Below are 20,958 nucleotides of genomic sequence, written 5' to 3' on the forward strand. Positions count from 1 at the left end.
AAGAATTAAAATTATCTTTATTGGCAGACAATATAATTTTATGTATAGAAAATCCTAAAGACTCAGCCAAAAAACTGTTAGATCTAATCAATGTGAATTCAGTAAAGTTGCAGGATACAAAATTAATGTACAGAAATCAGTGGCATTTCTATATACTAACAACAGAATTTCTGAAAAAGAAATAAAGAAATCAACCCCATTTACAATAGCATCAAAACAATAAGATAGGAATAAATTTAAGGAGGTGAAAGATCTCTATGTTGAAAACCGTAAGACATTGATGAAAGAAATCAAAGAAGGTATGATTATCTACATTTAGAATATGGGGAAGTTAGAGAGGTTAAATAACTTTCTTATGGTAGTACGAGTGGTGAATAATGAAGCTGGAGAAACCATTGTTGCCTCCTAACATGGCCTGATAAAAGTCTTGTACAGTCTTTCTTTCCATTAAAGTGTAAAACGTGAATTATAGCATGTGTTTCTAGTTCCCTGAAATGCAGTAAAGGTGATTTATAAAACTCTTATAAAGTAATATTGAAGCCAATTGTATTAATTAGGTTTCTTCAGAGAAACAGAACCAATAGGAGAGATACACACACAGGTTTATTTTAAGGAATTGGCTCCTGCGATTGTGGGGCAGGCAAATCCAAAATCTATAGGGCAGGTTGGCAGGACAGAAATTCAGATGAGTTGATGTTATAGGGGCGCCTGGGTGCCTTTAGTCGGTTACGTGTCTGACTCTTGATTTCAGCTCAGGTCATGATCTCAGGGTTGTGAGATTGAGCCCTGCGTCAGGCTCTTCGCTGGACATGGAGCTTGCTTAAGTTTCTTTCTCTCCCTCTCCCTCTGTCGCTTCCCACTGGGAGTTAAAAAGAAAAGTTAAAAAGAAAAAAAAAGAGTTGATATTACAGGCTGGAAACAGAAATTTTCTAAAAAAAAAGTTAAAAAGAAAAAAAGAGTTAATATTATAGGCTGGAAACTCAGCAAGTTTCCTCTGTTGTAGTTTTGAGGAAAAAATTCCTTCATCTATGGGAAACCTTAGTCTTTGCTCTTAAGGCCTTTAGCTACTTGGTTGAAGCCAACTCACACCCATGTCTAGTCAAGTTGACACCTAAAATTAACCATCACATCCATCAACACTGATTTTCACTGAAGAGATTTTTGAAGGTACCTGGATTCTTCACGTGCTAGCTTTCTAGCTGGTTCCTGTGCTGTGGATACAGACACAGGACCAGTTCGGGAGGAAATACAGGACCAGGGCAGAAGGGAACAGCTCTTTGTTTATTCCATAGTGTGCCTGTGTTTCTGATGGAATTCATCATACTGTTTTCTGCACGTGGATATACATTTTTAAAAACTCTTTTAGGCTTTAAGTTATTTTTGGAGGAAGCTATTGGACTGACTGGGTCTGAAGTCCCAGTTGAGAAAGGGAGGAGAAAACCACCTCGAGGAAGGAGGCAGGTTAGGGAGTTGGAATTCATGCACATCATAGGTGTGCAGTATGATTAAGGAGGTGGGGGGGTGGCCTGCAAAGCCAGAGCACAGGATTGTAACTGTTAAGAGAGCCCGGCAGTGGACACTGGAAACGAATGGGTGAATTTGCTTTATAAGCACAGTGGAAACAGTTTACCAGTTTGCTTGTTGTAGACAAAGGTCAGAAAAATATGGGTATTGCTGTTTTTATGCTTTAAGTAGCATAGTATCATTATTCTGAAAATGTTATAGAAAATATGTATAAATGGTATGTTTACTATATTCTCCAATTCCTGTGTGAAAGGGGACAATGAACAAGATCATTTGTACACTCTTATTCTCTGTGTGCGTGAGCATAAGGACAAATGAAGGAATGAATGATTCAGTAACACTTTGGTACTGGCATGCTACCATCTCAGCAGACCCTTGCATGACCCTGACCAGCTGCAGCTTCTCTAAGGGGCGGATTTCCATTATCACTCATTAGCGCCTGGGGGCCGGGGCTGTAGCTGGAAGGAAATGCAGGTCTCTTGGAGTTTGGTGACTAGCTAGCCTTTTACTTGAAACCAGTCTGAGTCACCCTGAACTTGGGGGCTTATCAGAGAAACCCCACAGCTTGAGCCTCCTTGTTTGACTTGCCTGGGACCCACTCATTTTTCTGCTGCCCTTCTCTGGCTCCCCACTGTTACACTTGTCAACTCCTTCTGGTAAACTACCTTAACTTCTTACCCTGTCAGCCACATCCCAGCCTTCCCCTCACCTTCTCTTTTCCTAGCCTCTAAATATTTCTCACATTCATCCTCCTTCCATCACTAACATTAGTGATTTAGCTCAGGCTGTCATTTGCTGGACTATAACAAGAATTGCCAACTAGTTTCGTCTTGAGGTTGACCCATGACCAGTCCATTCTCTCCATGGCTGTCAGGGTCATCCATCTGGAAGGGCGAACTACTTATAACCCTTCAGCAACAGTCTGGCTCCTGCAAGGTCAAGTCCAGGCTCTAGCCCTGCATGCAAGGCCCTTTATGATCTCCATTTATCATCTGTGTCCCCAGCCTCATCTGCTGCCTCTTCCACCGTAAGTTTCCCAAAGCATCCTCTGCTTTGCCCTACGTCGTCTCATTCTGGGGTATTGGTTAGATAACTTGTAGGTGTCAACATCCTTTTCCTCTTTCCCCACTATTTTATTAGTTACCTAATACCCACTTTGGAATAAAGTGGCAGTAACCAAGTAAGCAAGCAAGTGTATTTACTTCTACTCTGGTTCTAGAGTAACTCAAAGTAGCCTTAAAAAGAACAATGATGCTGAAGGAAGAAGGAGATGGAGGAGGGTATAGCTGCTGTGGTGATCTTGTTGGTGGGCTCTGTGTGTGTGTGCGTTTGTGAGACAGACAGACAGACAGACAGACACACACTCAGGACATTTGTAGCCCTAGTTGGCAGAGCTTCCTCTTTGAATCTCTACTCCCGTGGGACCCACCTGCTGAAGCCAAGCTGCGAGCCAGTGGATTCATTCAGTAGACAGTCATGAGGGGCCCACTCCCAAGAATTGGGATTCTAAAGTAAATATGACAGTCACTGCCCACACAGTGAGTTTGACTCTTAGGCTGTAAACTCTAATGTGAGATATATCATTCTCTCTCTCTCTCTTTTTTCCTGTTAACTTAGGTTCTGACTCCCAATCTCCCATTATGCTGGGTTGGATTTTCCTTGCTTCCTCCATCTTGGAGTTGTGTTAATGTTTTGGGTTCTTATAAGATGCCAAAGTGTCAATGAATAGGAGGGAATATTCATGTCTCCATGTTGTGCTGACACATGCCCTATGCCTGCCCCATTGGGCCCTTTAGGCTGTTTCTGGGTTACTCTCAGGATACGGGGATCTTGAAAGGTATACCATAGGGTTGGTCCCTCTAGACATACCAGGCAGCCTTCTCTTTATGGGTCATCTTCTGGGATTCAAGAAGTCCCCTGCTCCAAGATCCACAGATGTTCCCTGTAGCCCAAGAGGGCCTCTTTTTAGTCTGGGGAAAGTCCTTTTCTCCAGAACCCTTTGCCCCTTTCTACAACCCTAGTCTCAACAGATTTCGGTTTGTGGAAAACAAAAGCCAAGTGTACTTGCAGGCTGTTTCTGCTTCTTGCCCTCACACATGGCTTCCCCTAGGGATAAAGCAAGGAAGGGACAGAGCCAGATTACCTTCTGAAAGAGAGATCTATTACACAAAGAAAATGAAATCTGAGGGAGCCCTTAGTGTATATGTAGGGGCTTTGAGCCACATAGTTGTTCCAGATGGATCTCAAGTGTTCTAAGAGTGGGATGTACAGCACATCTTCAGGAAAACCCAAATGTTAGTTAAGGGCATTTGGAATGTACTTAGCATTTATTCCCAGAGGAGAGGCTATGATTGGACTGGGCTACCACCATCCAGTATGACACATCCCAGCTGGGCCGAGTTTTCCACCAAGTCAGCTCAGGGGCAATGGACTTCCTTATATTCAGGCAGTGATTCATGATTCCAGTCAGGTGTGGCTTATGGTAGCAGGGTTATGTTATGTTCACTTAACACACCTGGAGCAAGCACTGTTTTCCTCAGAAAGGGACAGTGAAAGTGCCAAGCACTTAAAATTTCATGTACTTGGCTTCAGTACAATAATAAGGCACTTTCTTAAATGAAAAAGTAATTTTTCCACGTAATTTAAGCAGTAACTCTTTGAAGTGAGAGAATAACTATGTAAAAGCTATTATCAAAAGCAATTTTCTGAAGTCGCATTAATGAAGATAGGTAATGAAAATGAAGGTATAAAGACACAATCCTGCTTATGTTTCTACAGGGAAAAATTGAATACCTATAATTGCTTTTTTTTTTTTTAACACTAATGTGTTTGTCCTAAGTTTTCATTGTTGTTTCCAACAATGGAGACAATGAATTTAAAAGAAACAAAAGAGGACTCTATTGGAAAGATACAAGGATATCCCAAAGAACTGAAATGTTCAACAAAGGAAGGATAGGAAGGATAGATATGGAAACTGCTTTCTCCATGTTGGGCATTGCTGTAAGCACTTTTCATGTATTGTTTATTCTGCTACAACAGCCTTATGTCTTATTCACTGTTATGTTTCCCATTTCTCAGGTGAGAAAACCAAAGCTCAGAGAGGTCAAGCAGTTTTCCCAAGGTCAAACAGCTTTTTCCCAACATTCAGTCTTTGGCACAGTATGCACATATCTTTAACTTTATAACTAGACAGTATAGATAGTAGTTGGGGTTTGGTCTTTGCAAACGTCCTGTGCTTCTATCTTAGGGCCCCACATGTGTGATCATAGCCCACATCTTCTTTTTAACAGAAGTCAGAGCTATAACCTGGCTGTTGAAAGTATTTGGCATCAAAACCCCCCTCTGTGACCTACACAAAGTGAGGAGAAATATTTGGTAGCAGATTTGACCATGAGGGGCCAGAGCAGAAAACAGTGGGGGTCAGCAACAGTAGTGATGGGTGGGTGGGCCCGCCAGATTCATGGAGATCATGAGCCAGCATTTACAGAAGTCATACAGTTTGGTCCCATTTCCTTGGCATTTGAAATGTTAACTGGGGTTCTTGGGGATGGAGCAGAATGAGATCAGCACTTTGATGTCAGCAGGAACATGGAGTCACCTATTTCTGTTTAACACTAATTTAACTGAGATACTTTGATAGCCCTCTCCTTTTGTTTTGTCCTCTGAGGTTTCTTCTTTTTTAAACTGTCATCCTATTGATTGCCATTATCCCTTACTTTCCTCACCTCTGTGGTTCCTTTACTTTCTGAGTGCAACAGTGTTACCCATCCTTTCATTTATGGCTTAATTTATGCTAGGGGCCACAGTATCATAGATAAATGAAGTGGGCCAGGTAAGGACCCTGTCAGAATGGAAAGCACATGTCCTTTCTAAAAAGGGAAAGTATTGCTAGGCTCAATGCTTCACATCTACATTTTCATGAAAAATTCCCAATTTTTAAATGTTTGTCATTAGTCAATTTTAAAAAATGAGTAGGCCAATCACAAAGCATCTGTGGGATGGCTCCTTCAGTAGTTGGCAGTTCTGGACATAATACTGTTGGAGGAATGAGGGAGGTGGGGAACACTGGAATCTCCATTCTAGCTTCTAAAGGGACTGTAGATGCTCTAGTCTGCATCTCTCTACTAATTGGCTTTGTATTATTAATCACATCTTTATTTTTTATTTATTTTTTTAAAAAAGATTTTATTTATTTATTAGAGAGAGAGAGAGTGAGCGAAAGAGAAATCATGATCGGGGTCAGGGGCAGAGGGAGAGGGAGAAGCAGGCTCCCTGCTAAGCAGGGAGCCTGACATGGGGCTCCATCCCAGGACCCCGGGATCATGACCTGAGCCAAAAGCAGACGCTTAACCACCTGAGCCACCCAGGTACCCCTTAATCACATCTTTATGTGCATATTTACATTATCATACTGGAAGAGATATTTTTCAACCTAACCCATTAAGATGATAATATTTGAATATAAGTTGGCTGTTTTATCACCTCTACTCTTCCAGTTGGATTTTAAGCTCCTCTGAGGCAGAAGCTTATGTATGCTTAAGACATATTTTTAATTGATATAGTAAATATCCATTTAAAATATAAGATGAAGTATTCTCTAGTCAAAGAGATGTTTTTGGTATTAGAGTTTGTCTTCCTAATGTGATTCTATTTTGTGGGGCTGAAAAGTGTTGTGTTTGTTCTTCTTTTAGGCAAATTATTTGAAGTGTCCTTCCTCAGTTTGGAAAGACTATCTGCAGGTCCTCAAATGCAGACTAGTTCTTGATGTCTCTATTTTTATAATTTTAGTATGACTGAATGAAGCTGGACTTGCAAAAAAAAGTCTATTTGTAAAAGATTTTTACAATTATAAAAAAATTTGGTGTTTTGATACCTAATATAATTTTTCTTTCATTTGTGATCTTTTGGGGGGATTTGCGGAGGTGTCAGAACACATAGGACCAAAGAATATTAGAGTTGGGAAAGAAAAGTAAATTCAACGTTCCACTCAGTGAAGGCTTGGTCCCTTGGAGTAGGAAGATGCTCGCTACCATACAAAGCAGTCTTTCCACTTTTAAGTAGTTGTATATTTTTGTATGGTTTTTCTTTATTGTGAACTGACAGCTGTCTCTGATCATTTCCATCCTTTGGGCCTAGTACTGAGCACAGAACAAGTCTACGCCTTTTGGGCTCCCCAAATACATGGTAAGATCTTTGAGGACTGTATGTTGAGATATTCCTCCCAGTGCCTACGAACCACATTTTAGGGCATTTAATAGCATGTAGTCGAGAGCACAGGCTTTGGGGGTCAAAGGACCCAGATGGAAATCCTGGCTCTACTTTTTACTGATAGAATGGCTGTGGACAAGTTACTTAACCTCTCCAAACCTCTTTCTTGGGTTGCAGTGAGTATTAAATAAGATAGTGAATGAAAATTCTTAGTACAGTCCCTGACGATGGTCATTCAATAAATGCTGTGTATAGTTAGAACATGCTGGTTAGACTGAAAGGAAGGAAGTCTTGCAGAATGTTTTAGTGCTAAGCGAAGACTGCCTAGAATCTAAAGCCAGGCTCCTCCCAGAAATGAGTCTTTGATGCTTATCTTGGAGAGCTTCTTATATAGCTAGAGGAAAATTATGTTGTGTGAGCTTAGTTTCCCCAGAAACATAAGACCAAGGAACACCCTTAACTAATGCATAATCTTTCTACTCTAGGAAGAGTTTGTGTCCTGAATTCCAGTGGTCTTCTTTCATAGGCTGATGAACTGGGCCTCTCCACCTAGAAAGAAAGCTTTGACTTCTTTAATTCTTTGCCCAAAGCCTCCTCCCGGGAGTGAGATCTAAGAACCTTCCAGCTTCCCTTCCTTCTGACCTCTCTTTCCCCCTGACTCCACCTAGGCTCTTCTTCCTCTCTCAGTTAAGCGCTGTTGCAGTTCTCCCCTAAAAGGAGAGAGTGAGAGACAGCTGATATCTCATCAAACCAGAAGCCCCCTTCCTCTTACTGTTTAAAGGTGGTTTCTGGGGCTCCCGGGTGGCTCAGTCGGTTAAGCGTCTGCCTTTGGCTCAGGTCATGATCTCAGGTCATGATCTCAGGGTCCTGGGACCGAGCCCCGCATTGGGGAGCCTGCTTCTCCTGCTCACTCTGCTGTTTCCTGGGCTTATGCTCTCTGGCTCTCTCTCTCGATCTCTGTCAAATAAATAAAATCTTAAAAAAATAAAGGTGGTTTCCAGATGGGAGGCTAATTAAGAGTTATTTATTTGATGAGAGAATACTTGAATTGTTCAACTGGTTTTGAAAAAAATTTAAAACTAGCACATAGTCCCCATGGTTTACCATAACTCATTTTGTCTTCAAGGGGTTAAACACATTTTCTTACATTTTCCTTAACTGTTTTCTTCAGCATCTGTTTATTTGTGGTAAAGATTGTTTTACTAATGTTAAGATAATGGGCCCTTGCTTTTTTGACTTATTTCCCAGTAAAAAACTAGTATATAAGTTATTTTTGGGACCATACTGTGTATTTTTACATAATATGCAAGAAGCTAGTATTTGTACTTACCTAATCAATAGGATTTTAAACAAAATTGGATCTTCACATTTTTAAAGTTTTGATATCTTTCTTTTTGTTTATGTAAAATATAAAAAAAAGTGATATTGAACCAACTTTATGTTTACTGGACTATATATTAAATGAATAACAGTGGAGCCTCTTTTATATCCTTCTGTCTAAAACTCTGCTTGGTACTGAGGCAAGCACATCACCTTTCTCTGGTGTCTGGTTGACATAGGCCACTGCTTTGGTGCTTCTCTAAGTGTATATCAAGAAATGCTATGAGAAATCACTCAGATGTACACTACCACTGTGTACTTGCAACTCAGGATTTTGATGTTGTGAGAACAGGCCTAGACTAAGCAACACTTAGAAAAACTGAGAAAGGTCTTGCTTACATTGTTTCCCCCCAACTCTTCATTTTGATAATATTCAAATGTGTAGAAAAGTTGAAAGCGTAGTATCATGACTACTTATTATTAACCTATTGCTATATTTACTAGTTCTCTCTGTTTTTATTAAAATAATTGAAAATAAGTGCAGACGTCATGAGTTTCTTCAGCCTGGAAGGTAAGGATAAAGTGTCTCAGGATAAGGACTCTTTCCTATACAACTGCAATATCATTATCACACCTTAGAAAATTAACAATAATTTCCCAATAATATCTAATAAACAATCCATGATCCATGTCCAGCTGTTCCCAGTTGTCTCTAACATGTCTTTTTCAGCTTAAAAAAAAAGTATAGAATCTCATCAAAGGTTCATGAATTTGTTGTTATGTTTCATTTGTCTTTTAAATTTAGAACATTCTCTGTTTTTTGGGTGTGCATGTTTCTTGACGTTGACCTTTATGAAGAGAGCAGGATAGTTATTTTATCAATGCCCCACAATCTAGATTGTCTAATTGTTTCTTTTCTTTTTTAAATTTTAAATATTTTATCTATTTAAGAGAGAAAGAGAGCATGAGTGGGGGAGGAGCAGAGGGGGAGGGGGAAAGAATCTCAAGCAGACTCTGAGCTGAGTGGAACCCTGCATTGGGCTCGATCTCATGACCCTGAGATCATGACCCTGAGATCATGACCTGAGCCTCAACCAAGAGTCAGATGCTTAACTGAGCCACCCAGGCGCCCCTGCCTAATTGTTTCTTTACGAGCTTTTTAGTTTTTAATCTTTTGGAAATATATTTACAGAAGTGTGCATAAAATGTAGGTATGCAGGTTTGTGGAAGTTACCTTTCCAGTCTCTGGGATCCTAAAAGTCTGGCTCTTTTACAAACCCTTATCTCTGCGCTTGTTTCTCCATTGCATTTAGAGAATGCCTAGTGCAGAGACAATTTCCTGGCACTTTCCTGCAGATCAGGGTGCTAAGGCTGGGCGGCTTCCAATTTAGGCAGTTCTATTGTACTTATCTCAAATCCCCCACCGGGGTTTCAATTAGAGAAGTTATTGTTTAGTTCCCCTTCTAAAAATGTTGCATTCTGTAATTATCTTGGCTTTAAGAGATTTGGGTTGTTTTTATACCGTGTGAATGCACTGGCTATTAGGAAAGTCACTTTAAAGTTTTGGTGATCTAATTCAATTGTTAAAACTGCCTTAATAATTAGGTTGTAATAAGACACAATACAGGGTATTTAGGTTCCTCACAACCTGGTATTTTTGGTTGTAGAGACCCAGCATCAATCCAGAGGTGGCTCACAGTCCTTTATTTAAAAAAAAAAAAAAAAAAAAAGGCCAAATGTTAGGTATATTATGACCTAGGCCAACTTTGTCTTTACTCTCCTAATTACCCTTGCTTCTCTTCCCGCATACTCCACAGTGCTTTCCTATTTCTCTTGTTCTCAACACGAATGTCAAATGGTGATGACAGATGATGGTGTAAATTGGAGTCCTTAACCGGGAGTCAGTGGGTCAGTGAACCCAATAAAATCATATGCAAAGTTTGTGTTTATTTGCCCATGTGCTCTGTGATTGCTTCCATAGATTGCTTCAACTTTTCAGGGGTGCCTGTGAGCCCCAAGTGGTTAAAAGCACTGGTTAAATAGTTACTTCTTCCTAAGGCCTTTGCTGTTTTCTCTGATTCTTGGCATAGTATCTTTCTTTTTAATAATCTTTTTATGTAGGGGCGCCTGGGTGGCTCAGTCGTTAAACGTCTGCCTTCGGCTCAGGTCATGGTCCCAGGTCCTGGGATGGAGCCCTCCATCGGGCTCCCTGCTCGGCTGGGAGCCTGCTTCTCCCTCTCCCACTACCCCAGCTTGTGTTCTCTCCCTCGCTGTCTTTCTCTCTGTCAAATAAATAAATAAAATTAAAAAAATAATAATCTTTTTATGTATTTGTTTTGGATTAAAAAATAACAAGGAATAAAATTAAATCCATTTATAATATTAGTCAACACCCAGAGGTAATCATACTGGTAAAGAGTTATCTATCTACCTATCATCTGTCTACCTATTTATCAATCACTTATCTATTTATCCATCTATATACACACACACACACATTTTTTAAAGGAATCATTCTATATGAACTACACTTTGCTAAGTGTAGATCGATAACACTTTTCTTTAATTGTTGCATTGTAGTTCATTATATGGATATAATGTAATTATCCAGTCTCCTATTCATGGACATAGATATTTATATTTTAAGAGGAATCAAACCTTAGGCAACGAGAGAGATCTTGGGGCTTTTGCTGGTCACAAGAGCCCTCTTCCTTTGTCTTATCCTTGTAAGCCCCACATCAAAGGTGAGGCTCTGGATTTTGGGCCATAGAACATGTTTGCTTTTTCCAAAAAAGAGAGAACTGTACTCTTAACACACCTCGCTCTAGCCCCCAAGATAGTGACATGAATTGGTAAGTCATTTCAAATCAATAAAGCATATAATAGTTTCATAGGATTGGTTGCCTTCAAAGCAGCTTCTTTTAAATCCATTCTCAATTTTCAAGGTTCAAATGGGCCTAATTTTGTAGAGTTTACTTACACTTTTAAAAGTGTTTATGAAAATTATTATGGAAAAAACCCTAAAACTTTCTTAAAATGCTTGAATCGTGTAGCCTGGGAGACTTTACCAAATATAAATATGTATGATTTCCCTTGGTCTGTGTGTCTGTGTCTATATTTTCATATGATATATTGCTGAAAGAGGTGTTGCTGATTGTCTTTTCTTCCTTTTTTCTCTTATCTGTTTACCAGTGACACTACCAGATTAGAGGCTGCCCCAGTCAACACCCTTGGGTCTAGGGGTAGTAACTGTTCCCATCTGGCTGTGTGTGATTAATGGTGTTTATGTCATGGCATAAATCACATCTTGCTGTTCAATCAGCTGAGACTCTGGCCATTAAAAAAAATTACTCTATCTATAAAAATCAATAACCAGTGGTTTTTGGAAAGGAGCAGTTCTTTAACAGCTATTCCCTAAGTCTGTCTGTAAAGATAAACAATCAAATTACTATAGTCACTGAAATTGTGCAGGCAACAACAAGAAATATAATCTCACAGATAAAGGATGACCTTAAGTAAGGACAGGTTGGAAGCCATTTTAAGGAAGACAAGGCAACCAAAGAAACCCAATACCCTTTTGAAAGTGTTTAAGAATGTCACCCTTTTTCACGGATCCAGCCGACAACACCACCTCAGAGAGCTCAAGATGAATTTTCCGAAAAGCCTGGAAAATAAATTAGGTTGATAATAGCATTCTGTGACTGACTTAATACCACTCACAACTCTCTGTGGACTCTAGCTACAATATAGAAAATCAATTTTATTTATTTACCTCATGTTTGCCTCATACATTATTGCCACGAGGAGAACACGCAAAATCTGAATAAATAAATTAGCCAAGGTGATGAAATGTCAGGTAAGATAAAACGGAAGACCCCTTCTTCGGGAAAGAATAGAGCTAAAGATGAACCTTAGACACTTTACTTTGTGGGAAATATCATGTGTACTGTTAAAATGGTAGTGTTGACCCTGTGTAACAACATGCCTGAATAGACCGAGGCAAGATTAATCGTCCCGATTCACTTATAGTTTGCTTCACAGGCTGTGGGTGAGTGCTTTGGGATGTTGCTCACACAGCCTGTTTTGCTGCAGTAGCCACTGCTTTTGTGAGCAGCCCAGTGTTTGTGCTCAAATCGGAGTATGCCTCACTGATTCCTGTCTGCAACTTGCTTCTTAGGAATCTGTGACAGCAAGATACAGTTCGGGAGCTTGAGTTGTACCAGTTTTGCCATTTTTACAATGCGCCTTACTTAGCCAAGTGGAATTCTAAATGGGAAAGTGAAGATTTCCCTTAGATACTTCCTTTATAACTCTCTTCACAGAGCAGACCACATCCTTATTTCCACAGTAAGCTGGTGGTTCTCTACATAATCACAAACCCAACTCCATCGAGAAGGCAGGAATATTCTCTCATGCCCTTTCCCTGTATGGAAGATAGAACCCTTTTATGCAAGATACGATCCCGCAGATTTGTTCCTACTGGATGAAGCGAGGACTAACCTTCAGGCAAAGTGCTTTGGTGGAAGCATCCTGTTTCTCATTTCACTGTGTAATGACCAGGAGCTGAGAAGAGATCTGTTTCCTGTCACCGAGCCGCATCATCCTCATTTACATTATTGGCAGCTCTCACTTGGCTAGAAGTTTAAATTATCTGAAGAACTCTCAACTGAGTTCAGATGTTTGTTTATTGGAGCTGTCTTAGGCTTCTGAAAACAGTCTTTTGTGTTCTCCCTGGCTTAAGAAAAGCTCTTCTCAGAATCTGCCCTTCCTCCCTCCTTGCTCTCTTCTGGGAACCTGCTTCAATCTCATGAAGCAAATTAAATAAAGAGGACAAGGGGCTTAAAACTCGTCAGAAAGGAGACTCCAGTGGTGAGGCGACCTGAAACGGAAAGGAATTTGGACTCAACATCCTGCATTTGTGCTTTGTTTTTGAAACTTCGAGTTCGTTGCATTAATGAATTAACCAGCAGCCTAGTAATGGAAAATGTTTCTCCTGTCCTGGTGGGGGAGCCAAATACTATAGGTTTGTAACAGGAAGGCTGTTGATTCTGGCTTCATTGTTGGGCCAGTCATTTGTGAGCTGGTGGCCGAACCGCAGGCCACACACTTCTGTGCAAATCTTCCATGTATCGGGACTGCCGGGGTTTTGTTTCTGCTGTCGGAGACGCGGCCGAGAAAAGATGGTGAGCCCTGGGTTTCATTTCTTGTTTGTGTATCCTTTCAGTACTGAGGATGGTGCAGGATGCCAGACTCAGTTCGGGGGCAGGGAGGGGGGCTGTTGAAATCGATGAGCATATGTGAGTGTTTTGCTGTTAATGCTTTTTTCTGTGTCATCCTCTGTAGAGTTCCGGGAACGCGTCCTATCGCTGTTCTATGTCTTCCTCTGCGGATTTTTCTGATGAGGATGATTTCAGCCAGAAATCTGGCTCTGCATCTCCAGCTCCGGGAGACACCTTACCCTGGAATTTGCCTAAACATGAGAGATCAAAAAGAAAGATTCACGGGGGTTCGGTGCTGGACCCCGCTGAGAGGGCAGTGCTTAGGATAGCAGGTAAGCGCATCCGGGGAGGGGAGGGACCCCGGTCGAGAGTTGCGGAAATTCATCCATCTGCGCCCCCGGGGGGCCATAGCTGGGAGCTGTGCACTGGGCAAAGATTTGGGCTCAAGGTGGGGGAGGAGGATGACTATGTTTACTTTATGCCCGATTTCTATCGAGAAAGCAGTTTGCCCAGCCTGCTGGTGACTAAGCTATTTGGCCCTGTCTTCTGGCTGGATGGATTGATACCTTTGAAATGCAAGGGGATATTTACAGACATCTGCATTAAACTTTCTTATTTACATGCTGTAGCTGCTATGATATTCTGAAAGTATTAACTTCTGTTATTCCTGGTGTATTTGCTAGAAGATGTGAGAAAGCTGCCTTCATTTCCATTTTTGCCCAGGGACACTGAGCTCCGCAGATTTAACTGGGGTGGATTCCTGGTGTTTGGTACCCAGGATTGCGGAGGGAATCAGCAACTTGGATGCCATTTTTTTTTTTTTTTTTTAATGTAGCATCTCTGTCAGCATCATGTGTCCATAGCAGCTTTCTGCCCCTGGTGCTTTTGAGGGTTTAGCCATCATGCATTCCTGATTAATTAATATAGGGGAGGTGCCAACGTTTCTGTTCTGTTACTGGTGTTCCCTTCCACTGACCGTAAAAGTCGAACCAGAAGCGATGGCTTGTTTTCCCCAACTGAAAGCTGAGACCACTGAGGAAACCAATCCTCCAACCTCGCAGTGTCTGTGTGGTTTCTTCGTATGTGTTCTGTGCACAAGACTTGCTTCCTGGGGTGATTGGTCATCAGTTCCCTCAATAATTTTCACTCTCTTAGAATGGTAATGGGTAGGATGGACTAAGTCTTTTGGGGCTCTTGCAAAGGCCAAAGGTCAGGTTTTTTTCCAGAGCTGGTTTCTGCAGCCAGTGGATCTGGTCTCCTTTCTTCTCCACTCCCAACCGACTCTCACTCTGGGGTGGTGGTTGTGTGCCCACTGAGTTTCTTTTGCCTGCCACTGTAATGCAAAACTGGTACTTTATCTTCCTCTGAAGGGGCTGGGGGGGACTAGTCCAGATCCCAGGCACCACAGCAGCAGAGACTCCCCCTACAGTCCCCCCAGTGGGATTTTCTGATTGGGGGGGGGTAAACAAACAGTGATCAGCCAGCCATTCTCTAGTCTGGGTTTCTGGGGCAACAGCCTTGAGCTTCTTCTGGCTTCTGTTGTGAGTTGCTGCCTGGTCTCTTCCAGGACTTGAGGGGAGGGGTGGAGCGTCAAAAGGGTGGGACGAGGGAGGATCCAGGAGAGAGACTGGGAGCCAAGTAAGAGCAAAACAGGGGTGGCTTGGGGGAGCTGGGACAGACCTAGCTTTCACTACCCTCCTCAAGTACTAAAAAGTGTTTAGTCACTGAGGCCTGACTCCTTGCCCTGTTGAGACACCTCCTCCGCTCCACTCCCCCACGCTGCCCCTCCATGAGTAGGTCTGAGGCACAGAGAGGAGGAGAAAGTGCCTGCAGCCTATCTTTGGCTCAGCAGAAAGGGAAGACAGGTGAAAGGAGGGTCCTGAGAGAATTGGGACGGATGCCTGTGTTCCGTTCATTTTTGTGGAAGGAAGAAGGTGCTTCTGGCTTGAGGGTTTTGTTGGTGGTGGCAGACGTGGATATTTTGCTTTTGGTAGTGCAGGAAGGGTTTATGAGAGAAGGATGGGTCAGGTGTTTGTCAGGGGGAATGAGATTATATAAATTGAGGAAAATGACTAGGCCGGAAGTCCGGAGAAGTTGGGGTTACTAATTGTCCGTGTACACTGTAGGTGGGGAAGAAATGGAAGAACTGGGGGTTCTGATGGGAAGCAGTGGACAAGCAGACGCTGATATCAGTAGACTGTAGACTTTTTGAGGGCAGGGGCCATGTCTTATTTGTTGTAAAATGTTCGCTGAGTGGGGATAGCTATGAAGTTAGTGGTCGTTAATGCACTTGGAAACCTCAAAGTTACATACTTTTAAGAAATTAATCAAAAACAAAAAAACTACGAACAGAATAAGCAGCCCTAGTATGGAAATGTGCTACTGTATTTAAGATAAATACTGGTAAGTTGGCTGTTTTCTACACAAATCATAATAATCATATCTTGGGAGCAGAGACCTGGAGGCCAGTCTTCAATATCTGTTTAATAATAATGTGGCTAAAATATGAAATTCAAATATATTATGTGTTCACCACTGATCACCCAGTGTGAAGATAAAGGAACAGGGCATCAGAGGGATTTTGATGTTATGGATAGTTTGAAAATATACCATGAAAAGATTTTGACTTTCAACTTTATTAGACATTTTCATACTCTGCCTGAAACTCACCCCATCTGTGAAATTCATCCCTAGTAAGAGATGGGGTGAGGTTCAGAAATGGTATGAGATGTCCATAGTGTTCATTATTTAGTAATAAAGGAGTTGAAAGTCCAGTATTTTTATTTGTTTTTAAGGTCATAAAAATAGAATTGAACATGAAAATGCCTAGAGTCAAAAAGACCATATGGTCTGTGGGATAACTAAATTCCTTCACATTGATCGAGTCCCTGGAATACAATGAAGAAAAGCACATAGTTCTGCTTTTAAAGAAGTTATAGTCCAATATGATAACTGGATGTATTGTTAGACAGTTACAACACGGTGTGAGAGATTAGTTGTTATGGCTATATTAGTACCTAATATGAAAAGAACCCAGAGGAGAGTCTAATTAACTTGGACGGAGAAGGGAGCCATGGGAGGTTCCTGAAAGGCTTCTGAGGGGAAGTGCCACTTGAAGTGAGGATTGAAGAGCTTGGTGGGAATAGGGAGAAAGGCAAGGCTGCTTCAGAGGGATGGAACCACAAGAACAAAGGGAGGGAGATGTGTTTATATGGAACTTTCAAGTAATATGCATAGTAGAAGATGGGATTTGGTAGAGAATAGCAGAAATGGAAAGGTGCCTGTGTGCAGTACTGAGGAGATTGGACCATTCATGCTGTGATAGGGAATTATTGAAAGATTTTTCAGCAGTGCAGTGATATAATTAGATTTACATTTTAGCGAGTCTTATGTCACATGTCTGACACTTGACGATTTTAAAAGTGCTTTTGCACTTATTGTAGTGTTCTCATTTTAAAATCGGAGACTGTATGCCTTTCCTGTCTCTCAGGGTCAATGTGAGAAAAAGATGACAAAGTGTAAGGAATGGGGCTTTATAATACCCATTGTATAAATGACTTTTACTTAAGAACTATAGATCTGCTATTCTTAGTTACTGGATATAGTAGGTTAGGTTTTTTAGTCTTGAAGTGCCTGTAAAGGTACATGGTTTGTTGGTGACAGTGCTATTTTAAAATATGGATTTTTGTCCCATGTAAATTCTTTAAAGTTGGAATTGAAGGATCTAAGCAGAGTCAGACTTTGGACTTAGGCAGACTTGAATTTTAATTCTCCCTCTATCACTAGCCAGTTTTATTTTCTTCAGCAACTTACTGAATTTTTCTCAGCTTCATTTTCTCTATTAAAGGGTCATGGTTGTGGTGAGTAAATAAAGTAATGAGTGCAAAACATTTCGCAAATTCTTTGGCACATGGTAAATGCTGTATAAATGATAGTTTGCTGATGATCAGATGCTCTTAATTTTTAAAAAGATTTATTTATTTATTTGAGAGAGAGAGACCAGGAGCAGGGGGAAGGGCAGAGGGAGAGATAGAATCTCAAGCAGACTTTGTGCTAAGCATGGAGCCCAACATGGAGCTGATCTCACGACCCTGAGATCATGACCCAAGCTGAAACCAAGAGTCAGATGCTTAACCGACTGAGTCACCAGGTGCTCCATGGTCAGATGTTCTTATAAGCACTTACCGTTATCTCATTTAGTCTCTCAACAACCTTATGAAGTAGGTATAATTATTTTCTCCATTTTCAGTCCAGAAATCTGCTGAGGGAGGAAGAGACTCTTCCCAAGGTCATACAACTAGGAAGTGGTGGATCTATGATCTGAATTCAGGCATTCTTAACTCCAGAGGTCAGCCTCTTAACTGCTGTGCTTAACTCTTGCTTCCCTATGGAATAGACTATTATTATTAGCAGACTGACCCAATAGTACCATTCCAAGAATGCATGGGGCAAAGGCTGTTTTTACAGAAAACCCCCAATGCTGCTGCTGTTCATTTCGACTGTCTCCTTAAAAGGAGAGTTAAAGTCAATTAAGAGTGCACTGATTATATTCACAAAACTGGATGCTACTGGGTTTCAGTCTCTGATAGAGGCTCAGACTGTGCCCTCAATGACCCTACTCATTGTAAAGGAGACAAAACAGTTTTGAGAGAGATTCATGTATGTGTGTGGTCTATAAATGGAATGACTTTTAGGGATCTAATTGCTAACTCTTTCATTTCAAAAAGGTGTCACAAATGAGGCATGTTTGTTACTTCATCAACTAATATGTATATAAGTGCATACTAAGTTGCAAGAAAACTAGTGATCCTAAGGGCTTGGTGGGACGTGGGCTCAAACTCAGATTATAAGCCAATGGTCAGGATAGAAAAGAGAGAGAACGGTCTTGCTTGGAATAACAAAAGTAGGCCAGTTGCTCAGAAGAGGTAAAGATTTCCAATTTTAACTCAAGTAAGTTTTTTTTCAAGAGTGTATACAGTTTTTTAGGAGTACTCATCCCCATCTAAGAGTTAATGGAAAATGGTCCAGATTCACAACACTGAAAGGGGAAGAAAAATCATCAAGGACAAAAGGTCAGTACATATGAAAGGAAGAAATAGGGAGGGAATATGTGGGCAGAAGGTGAAGCTGTCAAGTCAGATGGTCAACAACGCATTGATTTATCTATTAATAATAATAGCTAACACGTATAAAGCCGCAAATTTATAAGGTAGGCACTATTATCCCCATTTTACTGATGAAGAGAGGCCAGAGAGGGTAAGTAACTTGGCCTTGTCACACAGTTAGTAAGGAGGCAGGATGCTGACTTCAATCAGTACTCTTAAACACATCCATTTACGCGTCGTCTGAGTACCAAATGGTGCCTGGACCCTTAAAACTCACCACTTTAGTACATGACATTCCAAAGTTAAGGGAATTGTATCCATTTTATTCAAATTCAGAGGCTACCAGGACTGTGTGGAATGAATAATGGGTAAAGAGGAGGGAGGGGACAAAGTAAGCTGGGGGCACTGAGAACTGACCGGCTGTGGCCGCCTCCCAGGAGCGCAGCGGCAGATGCGCGGGCCGGCTCTGGGGGGCGGAAGGGAGGGACCGAGGGCTGGTCTGCCGGGCGCGCAGGCGCAGTAGCTCCCAGGCTGTCAGGCCCTGACGCGCCGGGCCACCTGCAGAGGCCCCGCCGCCCCGCCCCCGAGATGTGCCCTGGGCAAGGACCCCTGTTCCTCCCCGCCCCGTGCTGCCACTGAGTGACCCGAGTCCTCCGTGCCATAAGCTGGGTTGAAGAGTATTTTCCATTCTTGTCCCCATCATCCCTTCCCCGGGGAGACCGCCGACAGCTCAGCCCATTGAGGGGTGGGGTGGGGGGGGCTGCGCTCGTTGGTGACCGCGATCTGTGGCTTTGTTTTCCAGGCACCTGTTGTGGGTCCCAAATAGAAACCTCACCCTTGGGGATCCGGGCTGGCCGGCCAGTGTCCGGGGGTGGGCGTGCTTGGCCGTGAGATCGACCCGGGTGGGCGGGCCGGGGAGGGGGCCCCGGGGCGCTCGACCCTGCCCGGGAGGGAGGGGCCGAGCCGCGCCGGGGCCGGAGCAGAGCCAGCCGGGGCGCTGACCGCCGCGCTTGCCCCCTCCCTTCCGCCCTCCGCCTTCCCCCCTCCCTCTCTCCGGGGGCGCGGACGAGTGTCTGCGGCGCGGCGGCCAGGAAATGCCGCAGATGCGCCGCGCAGCATCCCGGGCGGAGGCAGCACGCCTGTCCTCCCGCACCGCCGCCGCGGCCTCGGCCGGGCCCGAAGCAGGCGCCCAGCGCAGGGCCAGGGTGACGGCCGTGCTGGCCGCAGAGGGTCCCGGCGCCTGCCACCCTTCGCCCGTCACCACTGTGCTCCCGGCTCCTCCGCGTGGCGTGGCGCTGCTTGTCGCCGCCCCCGGGCTCGCCGAGATTTGCTGCTGCTGAAACCTGAGAGGGACTCTGGTTCCCCGGAGCGGCGGCCCAGCACCCGCAGCCCGCCAGGGGGCCTGGGCGTTTCCTCTGCCGGCTCCGGCGCCCACCGCCCCCTTGTGCCCCTGGCTCTGCGTCTCCGGCTTCAGCGCTCTCCCCCAGCCCGCCGCTCCTTCCGCTTTTCCAGTTCTCAAGCCTGCGTCTTGCTGACTACGATACTCTCCGGGGTTAGGAGGGGGAAAGGGGAATTGGCCAGTCATCGCTTAGATAAACTTCGGTATGGCGGGGTACCTCTCGCCAGCTGCTTACCTGTACGTGGAGGAGCAGGAGTACCTCCAGGCTTACGAGGATGTCCTGGAGAGGTACAAAGGTACGTGGCCTCCCGTGCTCCGGCTGCGGGGCTTGGCACGCATCAGCCGGGTAACCGTTATCTTTGCTTAACCAGAGCCACTACTGCTTGGGCACAGGTAAACAGGTGTCTGGACCAGTCTTGGGAATGGACCAGGGTTTTTTGGATGGGATTTAGTAACCTCAACTCAGAGAGGGTGGTGGGGTGGGCGATGGTCCGGAGACGCCCTTGGATAGGCTGTGGAGTGGGGGAAAGGTTTGGGTTTCAAGCACATTGCATTTTCTCTCCCTTGTAGAAGCTCTTAAGTACTATGCATAATCATAATTCTTCCTCGGAGGGTGGCTACCGATTAATTCTCCACGGGATTACTGAGGCATTGCTGCTCTTTCTTGCTTTGCATGGGGTATCGGTTAACCATATAAAAAAAGGTTCTTGGGTTCTTAAATAAATGGGCTGTTTCACCACTGAGAGCATCACCAAATCATTTTTCTTAGAATGATTTTATTTGAAAAAAGTTTGTGATTTGTGACTATATACCTATTCTTATGTATCATAAAAATTACTTGATTGTGTGATGAATGAAAGCCTTAAGTCAGTGAGTCTGTTGTAAATTTAACTGTAAAGCAGTATATTTTGAGGTGCTTTTCTGCCTCTTCTTTATGTTCAGGAAATTCTGTACCACCCTGATAAATTTTTCATATTTTAGTATTGTTTACTTTGACTTTATAGTTAAATATAATGTTAGACAAAGTTATTTATCGTCTCATCTTAAAGGGTCTTTTTGTCTCTGGAAATCATTTCTCAGTGTGTACAGACAAGAGACACAGTAAGGAGACCAAAAAACACTTCACACCCAAGGCTAGCTCACAGACCCTTAATATATTAATAGTGAATAGTGGCCTAATTCA

General features: G+C 42.9%; 1 protein-coding gene and 1 long non-coding RNA gene across 23 annotated transcripts in view; one reads left to right on the forward strand and one right to left on the reverse strand.

The window, feature by feature from the left end:
• LOC118524228 (uncharacterized) lies at positions 1-20,063 on the reverse strand. Its single transcript, XR_004911518.2, has 3 exons — positions 20,011-20,063; positions 11,653-11,716; positions 1-859 (listed from the first exon to the last, which is right to left on the reverse strand). It is a non-coding gene; the product is annotated as an uncharacterized LOC118524228 (long non-coding RNA).
• DST (dystonin) overlaps positions 1-20,958 on the forward strand; it is a 470,287-nt gene that overhangs the window by 97,276 nt on the left and 352,053 nt on the right. For 15 of the 22 annotated variants that reach the window (XM_078055212.1, XM_078055192.1, XM_078055195.1 and 12 more), the window contains exon 4: positions 13,396-13,603. In XM_078055212.1, coding sequence (XP_077911338.1) covers positions 13,396-13,603 — 208 coding nt within the window. Of the gene's footprint in view, positions 1-12,930; positions 13,236-13,395; positions 13,604-19,451; positions 20,072-20,958 lie in introns of those variants that run through there. The other 7 variants (XM_078055201.1, XM_078055202.1, XM_078055203.1 and 4 more) reach the window with 4 other exon arrangements.

The sequence above is a fragment of the Halichoerus grypus genome, chromosome 9, assembly GCF_964656455.1.
Source record: "Halichoerus grypus chromosome 9, mHalGry1.hap1.1, whole genome shotgun sequence".
NCBI classification, from domain to species: Eukaryota; Metazoa; Chordata; class Mammalia; order Carnivora; family Phocidae; genus Halichoerus; species Halichoerus grypus.